The sequence below is a fragment of the Perissodus microlepis genome, chromosome 22, assembly GCF_051167445.1.
Source record: "Perissodus microlepis isolate ML-2025 ecotype Zambia chromosome 22, ASM5116744v1, whole genome shotgun sequence".
NCBI lineage: Eukaryota > Metazoa > Chordata > Actinopteri > Cichliformes > Cichlidae > Perissodus > Perissodus microlepis.
This window is the reverse complement of record NC_140481.1, coordinates 24,019,615-24,033,450: the sequence shown is the minus strand read 5'-3', so window position 1 is coordinate 24,033,450 and position 13,836 is coordinate 24,019,615. Positions and strand designations below refer to the sequence as shown.

Here is a 13,836-nt window from a genome sequence, read left to right as displayed (position 1 = left end):
CATAAGGAGACACCTGTGTGAGAAGAAAAGATGACAGCCGTTATCCCTTCTCTTCCCCAGTTTCTTGTTTGCTGCAGTCGTCAGTTATTTCATTACACGGTCAAACTTTTTTTGTTTTGTTTTTAAATATGTGATTTGCTGAAACTGCACATTCCATTTGTGGTAGCTCATTTTATTGGAGAGCAGATCTTGTACCCAGGCTGCAGGGAGGGAAAGGAACAGAAGGTAAAACGTGTCTGTGTGAGTTTGTTTCTGTAGGGCATCAAGAAGGCAGTAAACTCTGCAGTCTCCATCGGCGATGTAGCTTTCTGACTTTGAATGATTTTTGGCTCAAGGTTTTTAGTGATGTTAAGAAAAGAAACGTGTGCAGAGGGCATGCAGGAAAAAAAACATCTGTTATTTAAGCAGGTGCTGCACTGAACGTGCTACTTTAGCCTTGCTACTAGCCTGAGGCCCAATAACAGTTGGCCAACCTAATCGTAATTTACATTTCCATCATTTTTTTTTCTTAATCAGGATTTTAATTGGTCCATTAGTTTAATGTCACAGCTGCACATGTCGTCTTTTTTTTTAAGTAGGTTTTAGCAAGTGAAAGTTTTTAATCAGTGATTCTCAATTACTGCTAACTTAAAACTCAAACTCCAAATTAATTATGATATGCAGACAATGGTCACCTTTTAACGTACGATATCAGTATGAACTACTGGGTATAATTTATTGTGAAAATGCAAAGCTATTAATTTAAGGAAATTTCTCAAGAGTTCAGAAACTTGAAGAACAGAAAAAGCCCAGTCACCTTTGAGTGGGATTACTACCATCTGTGTTTGTTTGTTTGTTTTACTATTTTGTCTTTACGTTTTTTGTTGTTTTGTTTTGTTTTGTTTTTTAAGTATGAATACATTTCATCCTTTTTTTAAATTATTTTTTTTATTCATGTTTAAAAAAAATAAATTATTATAATTATTATTTTTATTACAAACATGCTCCTGAATTAAATTAGGTCAGGGACTCTTGAAACCTTAGCTTCAGCTGTTGCCACTCATTGGTCAGTAACATGATCTAGTTTGTAACCTGTTTCCTGCAGAGCTCCCAGACGAGCAGTGAAGTGATACCTCATCACACACCAGTGTCACCCAAAACTCTAATTTGCTGTGGCTTCAACCACATCGCAGTCTGTCCTTTTAAACATTCTAAAAACAATTCAGATTTAAAAATAATTTATTTAATTACTTGTTGGGTGCACAGCACATTCATTTTTGTTTCCAGTGCAATGTCTTTCTTTGTCATGTGAGCTCATGCTGTAGTTCCAAGTCAGAAGTGTCAAAAAGGTTCAGTAGAGGAATGTATTCCTCTTTGTTAAAGCTGTCCTTGAATTGTCGTGAAGGATCTTAAGTCTTCTCACATCATCTTTCAGACTTCCTCAGAACCTGTTGAACAAGGTGACAGTACAGTAACACTGTTTGGATTGTGTGGCATGTTTAGAACCTGGGCGTAATAGCGTGTCTTACATGCTTGTGGCTTACCAAGGCTGTTTTCTTTTCCCTCAGAGTCCGTAAAAACATGTAAAAGAAAATAATGTCCTATGATGTCTGTTTAATCCTTACAATTTTGCTGTTTGTCCATAGCTTACAAAGGAGAAGGAACATGGAAAGCTTAATCCTCGTCCTGGAAAGGTGAGTTGGCCACACAAACCGCACTCTTCAGTGAGAGTTGTTTTCACCCACGTGCCTTTTAGAAACGTGTATAAGCTGACAGGCACTTTTGCCACTAACTTGAACTAGAAAGTGGCTAAAAAGTAATGTCAGCTAGCATATTGAAGTGTAATTTAAAAAATGGCCATTAAAAGCAGAGCTTTCTTGTGAATCTCAGTCTGTTAACCATTAAGTACACAACACCTTGCTAGTTTACCTGAGGGGGAATAAGTTGTTGTTACAAAACTGTTTTTCTTGGTAACGTAGGAGCCTACACATCATTTCATAACCATTCTGCAGTAGACGACGCGGACTGTCTGGTTAAACAATAGGATTGTTATGAGATGCTAATAAAAACCCTCCCAAACCTCTTCTGTGGAATTTCTGCCTTTGATTGGTAACTAAAGTGCATACCTACTACACTATTGCCTGTACCATTGTGGCCTTGTGTTAATTTCAGACCTGCTTGTGCTTGTTGCTGGAGAGCTCTTCGATTTTCTCACTGAGGTTACCCACAAATGATTCTTAATAATTGGGGAGGAGCTTCCATTTAGGTTTAGGTTCTCTCCCATGCTGTAGGGCCTTAAAGCTGGATGTCCCAAACATGTCTGTGCTTTAGACTTGGGCAGGTTTTTGTTATTCAATAAATTCCATATATACACCAATATATGCACATCTGCACCTCCATTTTCTCTTGTGATGTGCAAAATTTTATTCCACTTTTTAATGTTCTAGATTCTATTGATAATCAGGAAATGCAACTATGCAAGAAGTTTGCAATCTCAATACCATATAGTCAGCTTTCTACTCTTTTAGTATTAAACGCCTAAAGGTTAAGGTTGAATATGAAACTGGAGATGATGCCATTCAACAGTGTTGGCTTTATTTTCCTTTGACAATATAAAGGACTCTTCTGCAGCACAGGATAAAGTCTAGACTGCAGTAATTCTGTCTTTTCTACAGTTTCATCCCAGGTGCTTGTGTAGTATTAAATGACATCTACTGTAATATTAACACTGATTTTGTACTCAACGTAATTCATAATTATTATCAATATCTGATTATATGACCTGCAGCCTAAAACATCTGATTTTACAAGTGTGCAGTCATAATTTATGCTAACATTTTGTCTTCCTTCCGGCTAGATGTATATTTTTGACCGACCGGGTATGTGCGGCCAAAGGATTGAGGTACACGGTGATGTCATTGATGCTACACCCTGGGAGCTGCAGGAAACCATCTCTATCAGGGTGGTCAGAGGAGGGTAAGTGCTGGAAGCGTTTACTTATTTATTTTCCCCTTCTCCCGTAAAACAAATCCATATGGATCCTCTTGCTGTCGATAACAGATACTACTTGTTGTCTTGTTTTTATTTTGGATTGTATTTTAGGCATGCATGTATGTATTTAACTTTTTATTATCTTGTACAGGACTTTGGACTTTTTTTTTTTTTTTTTTTTTTTTTTTTTTTTTTTGACACATTTATTTATTAGGTTTTAACTAGTTTTACATAATATACAGTGAACATAAAATAAAATAATGACAAAAGGCATAATAATAGAAACAAAAATAAAGCAAGCCATAGCAAAGGGGGAGGGGAGGGCAGGCATACATATCAAATTAGCACTTCAAGCCGTCAAGTCCATAGTGTATACGTTGCATTTCTCAAAAAAGTTGTAGAATTTTGACCATATGGCCCGAAACTTGTTCAGTTTGTTTCTTAATGCATAAGTTATTTTCTCCAGAGTTGGTATAGACGTCAGTCCATTAAGCCACTGAGATAGTCCACATATTTTTTTTTGATCTTTCCAACACGCAATACATCGCTTGGCTTCCAAAAGACCTATCGTTAACAGAGCACATCACCAATGATTTGGCCTAACAGATTTATTACCTTTTCCCAAAAGACTTTCACCTGTGGGCACTCCCACATGCAGTGAAACAAAGAACCCCTTAATACAGGTGTCTGGGACTTTGGACTTTTAAATGCTGTTATTTACCAAATGCAGAAAGTAGCGCTTTCTTACTACATGTTAATGCATAACTCTGCAGTGAGTATCTAAAAGAAAAAAAAAATGGCATTAAGTGACACAAAGCTTTTCACAAGGAAATAAGTAAAGAAGTTTTTCATGATTTACTAGATTTTTGTTTTTCTTTTCTAACCAGAAACTGTTTAATCACCAGAATTTATAGCTGCAAGTCAGTGGTTTTTCCAAATAAAACTCCTCTCTCCGGATGTGATCAGGTAGCGTTATAAAAACAAGACTGCTATTGATGTGCTGTGGGCATGCAAATTCCTTCAATCGTTAACACACCCCAAACACAAGCTTAAACACACACCTGCCTCAGACATGGAATGTTTTGTCAAACACAGCCAGCTCTGTGAACCTGCAGTAACCCTGCTGTTGCTGCGCTGGCCTGTACTAACACTAGACTAATGCTTCCTCAGCTTCTTACAATGAGATGATTATACTGTCAGTTCACACACCATTTCCTGCGCCACTACCCAAACCTCAGCTAATACTCTAATTTAAGAATGCAAAGTAAGTGGCATTTGTAGGCCATCAGCCTCTGACTTTAAAAAAAATCTGTCTTTTATAAAGAGATTACCTTTGTCAAGCAGCTCAAGTGTTGGGATTTTATTGGTAGCATACTGCATATGGGTCCATTTTAAAGGTACTTGCATGTTTCTACTATGGTGTCTTCTATTTTTACTCATATTTAGAGAGGAATATTCATTTATTAGGCTATATTTATTGATCGCATTTCACATAATCCTTGATCCTCTTTGTAACTGTAGCACCGCTGGAGTTGCACAACATTTACCAGACCGTGGTAGAAAAACTGCCTGACATACTTCATTATTAGCAGTGCGTTTGATTGCTTGTTCATGCAGAATTTCATCTATAAGAAAGAGAAAGTGTGTGTTCTTCTATTTAAAGAGAGGGCTGTAAAGAAGAAAAGCCAATCTTAAAAAGTAGCAAAGTAGTAGGATTTCATTTAGCTTCTGATTCCCATAAAGTTTTGTGCCTTGGGTTCATTAAAAGCAAAATTGTAAAGTAGTGAATGACTAGTGTCAGGTTTTTAATGTCCCTGCCTCTAAAACCCTTTTTGTTAGTAACAAAGCCGTATAGTTGGGTAAAATCAACACTGGCATCAATGAGAGTAATAACAAATACTATCTCTACATTAATAATGAGAAATACTCGATGCTTTGACACATCAGAATGATGTTGCAACAGTAAATGTCTATGAAAAGTGCATAAACGTATTATCAGGAGAAACAGCGGTCATACGCAGCAGGCTGTAACCTTACACTGCCCTTTCTTTTCTTTTTTTTCTTCTTCTTTTTAATCCTTTAGCTGGGTGCTTTATGAGAAACCCAACTTCAAAGGGGAGAAGATTGCTCTGGATGAGGGTGACATCGAGATTACTTACCCGTTCAGCCCTCCAGAAGAGCAGCAAGAGAATGAACAGAATGAGGGAGAAGAGCAGAACGGAGACACAAATGATGAGCAAAAGGAGACCAAGCCAGCCAGGAGGTTCCTCATCGGATCCATACGAAGAGCAGTGAGGGTAAGGAGAATTTTCTTTCAATTCTGTTGTCGCTGGTTGTTGCCACAAAGCCTGAATTAGGATTTGAAAGCTAACTGAGTGCAGTGGAACATTTTGTTGCAGAATCATTATATCAGCATGAACGGCTGATTTCTTCTCAAATGTTTTGTTTTCAATCTTGCGAGTGGCTGTTTGCTCCTTAGCTCAATGGCACCATCTAGTGTCAAAAATAAGTGTCAACACCTGACTGGGCCGACAAGTATGACAAGTCAGATACTACTACAAATGTACTTTGTTTTAAAGGATCCAAACATTGAAGCATGAAAATAAATATTTAATTATTTTCTACTAGTGTGTGAATATATGTGTGTGTGAATGGGTGGATGACTGAATGTAGTGTAAAGCACTTTGAGGTCCATAGGGACTAAGTAAAGCGCTATACAAATACAGGCCATTTACTATTTTATTAATCTGAGATATATGGACTATTCACATCAAAAAGCCTGAGACACTTATCTATTGCATATATTTATTTTTGTTTTAACATACCATACCTATATAATGTCACCTGCGTGGGTTGTCTCCCAGTACTTGACAGTGATTGGTTGGTAGAGGTGTCTGTCTCACATCAGCTCATTCTGTATTCAGAACTATAACAGTGTTGCTCTGTTAGTAAAGGGTATAACATTCTTTATCTTCTTCTTCTAAAGCTCCTTTAACAGAGGGTGGACAACTTTCTTGTCCATGCTGGAGGTGTAAAAATCTACTCATTATGATGTTTATCTGTAAGTCACGTGTTTCCCATGTGACAGCAGCGTTACAGCCTCCCTCTATCCTCCCTCAGGACTACAGCGTTCCAGAAATCAGCCTTTTCCCTGAAGAGGAAGCGGAGGGAAAGAAAGTCATCTTCCGAGATACTTCCGATGATGCCAGGATTTTTGGTTTCCCCATTAAGGCCAATTCCATCATTATTAACGCAGGGCTGTGAGTGATGCCCAAAGCCAAAATTAATATGATATTGATCATTTGTCACTAGTGTTGCATTTCATCCAATTTGACAAATCAGATTGCTTTAATGTTTTTTACTGACATCTATTTTTCTGCTCTTCAGGTGGCTTGTGTTCGCGCAGCCTTTCTTCCAGGGTGTACCACGAGTCCTGGAGGTTGGGGGGTACTCCAACCCAGCAGCCTGGGGGGTGGAACAGCCCTACGTGGGGTCATTACATCCACTCAAAATAGTAAGTGTCACTTCTAGAAGCACTTACAATCTGCCTTCTTTATCACTTGCACTTAATTTGGATTTCTTTTTCTTTTTAAATCACAGGGTGAACCAAAGGTGGAACATCTGAATGATCCAAAGGTGAAGAAAGATAAATTTTCCTGTTCACAAACTGCTACTGAAACTATTACTGAAACTTAAAAGCTGACTTTCTGTCTCCAGATGGTGATTTATGAAAAGCCCTACTTTACTGGGAAATCGAGGACCATAACCACCAACATGAGAGACTTTATGACCAGAATAGAGAGGCAGCAAACAACCTTTATGTATAACGTGGGCTCTCTTAAAGTACTAGGAGGAATGTAAGTGGTATTCTTGCCTGTTTGTATTCGGTGATCCTTGAAAAGGCATTTTGCAAGTTTTAACAGCTGCAGATCACATCATTACTTTGTTTTTGTTTTGTTTTTTTAAGCCATGTGCCTTTCTCTGTTTCTGTAGGTGGGTGGGCTACGAGAAGGAGGGTTTCCGAGGCCACCAGTACCTGCTGGAGGAAGGAGAGTATCATGACTGGAGGGTGTGGGGAGGCTGTGATGCAGAACTGCGCTCTGTTAGGGTCATTCGAGCAGTAAGTTACAATGACTTCATAAGAACTAATATTTGTTCATTCTTATGTCTGTAAACGAAACAGCTGTGGCTCCCAGTAAGTGAAAGCTGCACATTAAATTGCAAGAGGGCCGTTTAACTTGAAATTGTTAATACGTGTTTCTGGTCTCGAGACCACTTTTACGTGGTCTCGGTCTTGTCTTGGTCTTGCTGTCTCGGTCGTGCTGTCTCAGATCGACACAGTTGTCGGGAGATTCGGAGTCAACGGTATCCATGACACACAATGTAACGTTCGATAATGTGTCATGCTCAAAAGCATCAGCTGTAAGAGCCGTGCTTAGAGAGTGCTTTGTAGTGAATCAGAAGAGTCGACTCCCATTGAGCGAGAGCCGGCTCCTCACTTAATTTCCTTTCGCTGCTCAGCTCTCACACAGTGGCTCAGCTGCGCTCCAGTCCCTCCATATTGTGGCCAATCACATTATGTGAAAAACAGAGAGGGTGAGAGACGCGACAGTCAAGTGGAGCATGCGTCTGTCCTCTCAGTAAGTGAGTGAGACAGTAGACAGCGGTGAGGAGGGCTGTGCGAGTGCATCGCAAAAACACATAAATATGCCTGACACCTGTAAATGAAGCAGCATCTGGCTGCAGTTTAAAGACTTTGTTTGTCTCGACTTTGCCTTGGTCTTGACTCGGTCTGTCTTGGTCTGGTCTTGATATTGTCTTGGTCTTGGTTTAGGCGGTCTTGACTACAAGTCTACAACAAACTCATAACAACAGGCTCCAGAGAAATGAAGGGACTCGGATATGATTTATATTATCAGTAACATGATAAATATTAGAATGCAGACTATTAATCTTTTTTTTTTTTGTCTCTTGCAGGACTTGACAGACCCTGCCATGGTGATGTTTGAGCAGCTAGAGGAAGACCAAGATGGAGTGCAAGAGGAGAAGACCTTCGAGGTGACAGAGGCCATCCCTGACGTTGAGCTGTTTGGCTACAAAACCTCCACGTGTTCAATCGAAGTAATCAGTGGGGCGTAAGTGTGTAGAAGACACCAGTATTTTTTATTTATATTTTTTATATATATATTTTTCCCCTCTTCTTACATTGTACCGATGAATTGACAGGTTTTACAATAATCAGGTATTTGTTTGTCTTCCTTACAGATGGATCGCTTACTCACATGTGGACTTTTCTGGTCACCAGTACATTCTAGAGAAAGGCTTCTACAATAACTGTGCTGACTGGGGGTCTCAAGACACTCGTATCTGCTCAGTTCAGCCCATCTTACTGGTGAGAATCACTGGGAGTCATATCTTCAAACTGCTAAACTAAGAACTGTGCAGACATGTAATTCTTCTGTTTTTTTTGGTTTGGTTTGTTTTGTCTTGTTATTAGGCTCCAAATGACAGTTCAAGGTCCAGGGATGAGGTAAGTACAGTCATGTGGAAAGAAAGCTTTCATAGGGAATTGAATTGAAGCAGAGCAATTCTGACCGTCTCTTCTTTACAACACTAAGTTTGGGTTATGCAGGGTTTTTTGTTTTGTTTTGGGGTTTTTTTTGTTTGAACAGTGGAGCAAAATAACTAAAAAACAAAGGTTGACAGGCTTAGTGTATAACTTATAAACTGCAGTAGAGTTTGTTTTTCTTCACCTTTCTCTGTCCCCTGCCTGATAGCAGTCCCAAAACAATGTGCGAACTGTATTGAACTGTATTACTTGAATCCAGAGTTTCTATTTGTTTGCTTAAAACCTTTTTCAAGGATGGAGCATATCTTAAAGCTAATAACTTGGTCAAACTTAAGCACCTTGACATTTTCCCTGTTAATTTTGCTTCTGTCACAGTTCAGATATAAATGTTCTCAGCTGGCATCTCACCTTGCTTTTCCTATTTCTCCTTGTCAGATAAAATTGTACTCTGAGCCAGACTTCCAGGGAGAGTGTTACATCTTTAACTGCAAACAGGAGGAAATGCCAGAAAAATTAGTTACCAAGTCATGCAGAGTGACGGGAAGAAGGTGAGTAAGCAGGAAGTAAAGTGACTAAAAGTTAGTTGACGTGTGTGTGTGTGTGTGTGTGTGTGTGTTTTTTATTTTTTCAAGTCAATAAGCAAAGCAATAAAGACACATAATTTAACGCTGTGTATTTCAGCTGGGTCCTCTATGAGAATGAACAGTTCTCTGGGAACTTGTATGTCTTATCTGAAGGAGACTACCCCAATCTAACCAGCATGGGCTGCCCCCCTGACTGTTCCATTCGTTCTGTTAAGATTGTGCCCTTGGTAAGAAATGCACTCACATACAGGGAGTGCAGAATTATTAGGCAAGTTGTATTTTTGAGGAATAATTTTATTATTGAACAACAACCATGTTCTCAATGAACCCAAAAACTCATTAATATCAAAGCTGAATGTTTTTGGAAGTAGTTTTTAGTTTTAGCTATTTTAGGGGGATATCTGTGTGTGCAGGTGACTATTACTGTGCATAATTATTAGGCAACTTAACAAAAAACAAATATTATACCCATTTCAATTATTTATTTTTACCAGTGAAACCAATATAACATCTCCACATTCACAAATATACATTTCTGACATTCAAAAACAAAACAAAAACAAATCAGCGACCAATATAGCCACCTTTCTTTGCAAGGACACTCAAAAGCCTGCCATCCATGGATTCTGTCAGTGTTTTGATCTGTTCACCATCAACATTGCGTGCAGCAGCAACCACAGCCTCCCAGACACTGTTCAGAGAGGTGTACTGTTTTCCCTCCTTGTAAATCTCACATTTGATGATGGACCACAGGTTCTCAATGGGGTTCAGATCAGGTGAACAAGGTGGCCATGTCATTAGTTTTTCTTCTTTTATACCCTTTCTTGCCAGCCACGCTGTGGAGTACTTGGATGCGTGTGATGGAGCATTGTCCTGCATGAAAATCATGTTTTTCTTGAAGGATGCAGACTTCTTCCTGTACCACTGCTTGAAGAAGGTGTCTTCCAGAAACTGGCAGTAGGACTGGGAGTTGAGCTTGACTCCATCCTCAACCCGAAAAGGCCCCACAAGCTCATCTTTGATGATACCAGCCCAAACCAGTACTCTACCTCCACCTTGCTGGCGTCTGAGTCGGACTGGAGCTCCCTGCCCTTTACCAATCCAGCCACGGGCCCATCCATCTGGCCCATCAAGACTCACTCTCATTTCATCAGTCCATAAAACCTTAGAAAAATCAGTCTTGAGATATTTCTTGGCCCAGTCTTGACGTTTTAGCTTGTGTGTCTTGTTCAGTGGTGGTCGTCTTTCAGCCTTTCTTACCTTGGCCATGTCTCTGAGTATTGCACACCTTGTGCTTTTGGGCACTCCAGTGATGTTGCAGCTCTGAAATATGGCCAAACTGGTGGCAAGTGGCATCTTGGCAGCTGCACGCTTGACTTTTCTCAGTTCATGGGCAGTTATTTTGCGCCTTGGTTTTTCCACACGCTTCTTGCTTGTTGACTATTTTGAATGAAACGCTTGATTGTTCGATGATCACGCTTCAGAAGCTTTGCAATTTTGAGGCTGCTGCATCCCTCTGCAAGATATCTCACTATTTTTGACTTTTCTGAGCCTGTCAAGTCCTTCTTTTGACCCATTTTGCCAAAGGAAAGGAAGTTGCCTAATAATTATGCACACCTGATATAGGGTGTTGATGTCATTAGACCACACCCCTTCTCATTACAGAGATGCACATCACCTAATATGCTTAATTGGTAGTAGGCTTTCGAGCCTATACAGCTTGGAGTAAGACAACATGCATGAAGAGGATGATGTGGACAAAATACTCATTTGCCTAATAATTCTGCACTCCCTGTAGTGTAGGGAAAATTTTGCTCTCGATTATAAGATACCTTTATTAGTCCCACGAGTGGGAAATTTCATGTTAAGGCTGCCAACCTATTGCACGCAATGGCAATGGCCTTACTGAATGCTCTTTCTTTCTCCAGTTGTTCTCAGTTCCTTCCATCTCTTTGTTCGGGCTTGAGTGTCTGGAGGGCAGAGAGATCACCACAGACACAGAGATCCTGAGTATGGTCGAAGAAGGCTTCAACAACCACATCCTGTCACTCAGAGTCAACAGCGGCTGGTAACTTACATACAATTAAATGGCTTCATCAGCTAATAGTGAACTAAAAATATCTTGCTGAGAACCTGGATACTGTTGTCATAAGTAATGCTTCGTGTCCACCTTCCTACTTTGTAGCTGGGTGATATGCGAACACAGCAACTACAGGGGGCGCCATTTCCTACTGGAGCCAATTGAAATCACCAACTGGCCAAAGTTCAGCTCCCTTCACACTATTGGCTCAATGTACCCAGTCAGACAGGTTTGTTAACAAGTATTCTTTACAATGACTTTTAAACATGAGATACACAATAAGAGAACCTCTGAAAGTTTGAATCTTTATTAATTATTAAAAGAAAATTATACAATTATGTTCTTCCTGCTTTTAATGGCATTAAATCATGTTTATAGACTTAAGCTCCTGTCGTCAGCACCAGTTCAGAGCCTTCCCTTTACACAATAAGTGAAGGTTGCATAGAAAAACCCTCATTAGGAGCCTTAAAGAAGAAGAATATGATCCTAAAGGTGTTGATTTTGGTGTTCTAGGTCACCCATTAGTGTTATTAGTAAACCAGGCTGACATTTTTATAAATCTCAGATGTTAAAAGTATCCAGTAGTTCCAAAACGGAGAGAGTGATGATTCTGTTGGTCCCTATATTTAAAAAAAAAAAAAAACGAAATAAAGAAAGAGAGAAAAAAAAATGAAACTAATGTCCATCATTACAAGTGCAGCCAGTTCTGTTCACTTCAGCTAGTATTTATTTACAAATAACTTTGAGTTGTCTGTCTCTATAACAGTAGTACATTGTGCTATTTTTTCCTTCTACAGAAGCGCCACTTTTTCCGTATCAAGAACACAGAGCGAGGTCACTTCCTGTCCGTCCAGGGTGGCGTGGAGGAGTTGAAATCGGGACGAGTGGTGGTGACGCCTGAGGTGGAGCCACTGAGTGACATCTGGTTCTACCAGGATGGACTGATTAAAAACAAGGTAACAATGCTGGTGACATCCCAAAAACCTCAACACAGTCATACATTCCAAATCTTGACAATTCTTTCCAACATAATACTTTGTGTATTCTGTAGTTGTCCCCAACCATGAGCCTTCAGGTGGTTGGCAACATCGAGCCAGCAGCAAAGGTGGTTCTGTGGACAGAAACCCGACAGCCCATTCAAACCTGGACTGCCCAAATGAAAGGCCTCGTCGCTAGCAATACTTTCCCTGGCATGGTCCTGGATGTTAAAGGTATGAGAAGAAAATGTCGTAATTTAACATTTAAATATTTGTTGCGCGTAAAGTTGTTAGTGGCTATTGTAGTTTTTACTGGCATTCATTTTCTAAAATTATTAAATATTAAGTTATAATTGGTCATCACAAAATCTTATCTAATCTCAAATGATATCAACTTAATTTTCAGAAGTGTCCAAGTTTATTTCCCTGCATATTCCCTTTTTAATCTAATAAAGTGTTCACTGGCAGGGGTATTTTATGTATTAATGTAAAAATAACAATTCCACAATGAAAATGAGTTTATTCAGATACATTCCACTACAGCATGAATAATTAGTCAGATTTACATTGTGAAACTACTTTTTTCATCAGGTGGCAAAACTTACGACAAGGACCACGTGGTCATTATGCCCGAGAATGATGAGAGGCCCAGCCAGCAGTGGGAGATAGAGTTGCTGTAGCCATCAGCAGCACAGGAACCGAGCTTATCTTTGCCACTTTGGATACTGAAATATCAAGACAATATCACACTCTTGTATCTGTTTCATGACCTACTGCATCTCAGGACATGCAATTCCTTCTAAAACCTATGAGCTAGTTTGAAATCAGTATCCAACAGCAAGAATGCGTAGAAGCAAGTTGTTTTCAAGGTTTTTTTGTTAGTTTGCATTCATAGCATGAAATGTTTTTTTTTTTTTGTTTTTTTTTCTTTTAATCATTTTCAAAATGTATTTTACTAAAGAAGAGTTTAAATAAGTGCCTTGAGTTGTTTAGTTTCATTTGGAGCACAGTCGAAAACCAATAGCAAATACATGCTATTTGTTTAAAGATGTACAGTGAAAATTCCGTATATGGTTCACACTGTTCTGCGACTTTCATTTGACCTTCCAGCTGATCATTTGTCAACAATTTGATTATCCAGCCTGGGATTTCCATGTTTATCGGAATCTGAGTTTATGTGGGCTTTTTTTGTCTGTAGAAGAGGAACATCATCTTGTCCTATATTTGTTTACTATAACTCTAAGTTTGAAATTCAAATTGCTTTTGGGCATTTGATTTCGTGGAATGAAAACAAAATGGCCTTCTGTGGTTTATAGTGAAGCTGGATGGGTGAAGCCAAAAGGATGTTTAGTATTCAAGAAATGCGTATTACGCTTTTAAGTTTTTTGTTTTTATATATGTAATATAAAAAACATCCTGTATGTGTTGTGGGAAATGTTGCACTTACGTATACATGCATGGTCCAGTGCAATGAACTGTGTAGTTTCTGTCGAGTTACCGTTTCTTGACATATTTTGATGTAAATCTTAATGTGCATGTTTCTGTGTTCCCTGCTTCAGCTGTATGTTAATATTTGATACTAAAGATGTAATTTCATGTTATGTAGGAGGGAAAGGTTTTAAAATATTAAATATTGAATAAAATGATTGTAGAAAA

At 39.0% G+C, this 13,836-nt stretch overlaps 1 protein-coding gene across 1 annotated transcript in view; it reads left to right on the top strand.

Annotated features, from left to right (window-relative positions):
* Positions 1 to 13,836, top strand: part of crybg2 (crystallin beta-gamma domain containing 2) — a 39,372-nt gene extending 25,536 nt beyond the window's left edge. The window contains exons 7-24 of the mRNA XM_084919530.1: positions 1,626 to 1,673; positions 2,837 to 2,955; positions 5,054 to 5,267; positions 6,091 to 6,230; positions 6,358 to 6,484; positions 6,571 to 6,606; positions 6,688 to 6,827; positions 6,964 to 7,090; positions 7,948 to 8,105; positions 8,236 to 8,362; positions 8,468 to 8,500; positions 8,975 to 9,087; positions 9,221 to 9,350; positions 11,052 to 11,191; positions 11,309 to 11,432; positions 12,001 to 12,159; positions 12,255 to 12,414; positions 12,772 to 13,836. Coding sequence (XP_084775656.1) covers positions 1,626 to 1,673; positions 2,837 to 2,955; positions 5,054 to 5,267; positions 6,091 to 6,230; positions 6,358 to 6,484; positions 6,571 to 6,606; positions 6,688 to 6,827; positions 6,964 to 7,090; positions 7,948 to 8,105; positions 8,236 to 8,362; positions 8,468 to 8,500; positions 8,975 to 9,087; positions 9,221 to 9,350; positions 11,052 to 11,191; positions 11,309 to 11,432; positions 12,001 to 12,159; positions 12,255 to 12,414; positions 12,772 to 12,860 — 2,184 coding nt within the window. The 3' untranslated portion in view covers positions 12,861 to 13,836. The remainder of the gene's footprint in view (positions 1 to 1,625; positions 1,674 to 2,836; positions 2,956 to 5,053; positions 5,268 to 6,090; positions 6,231 to 6,357; positions 6,485 to 6,570; positions 6,607 to 6,687; positions 6,828 to 6,963; positions 7,091 to 7,947; positions 8,106 to 8,235; positions 8,363 to 8,467; positions 8,501 to 8,974; positions 9,088 to 9,220; positions 9,351 to 11,051; positions 11,192 to 11,308; positions 11,433 to 12,000; positions 12,160 to 12,254; positions 12,415 to 12,771) is intronic.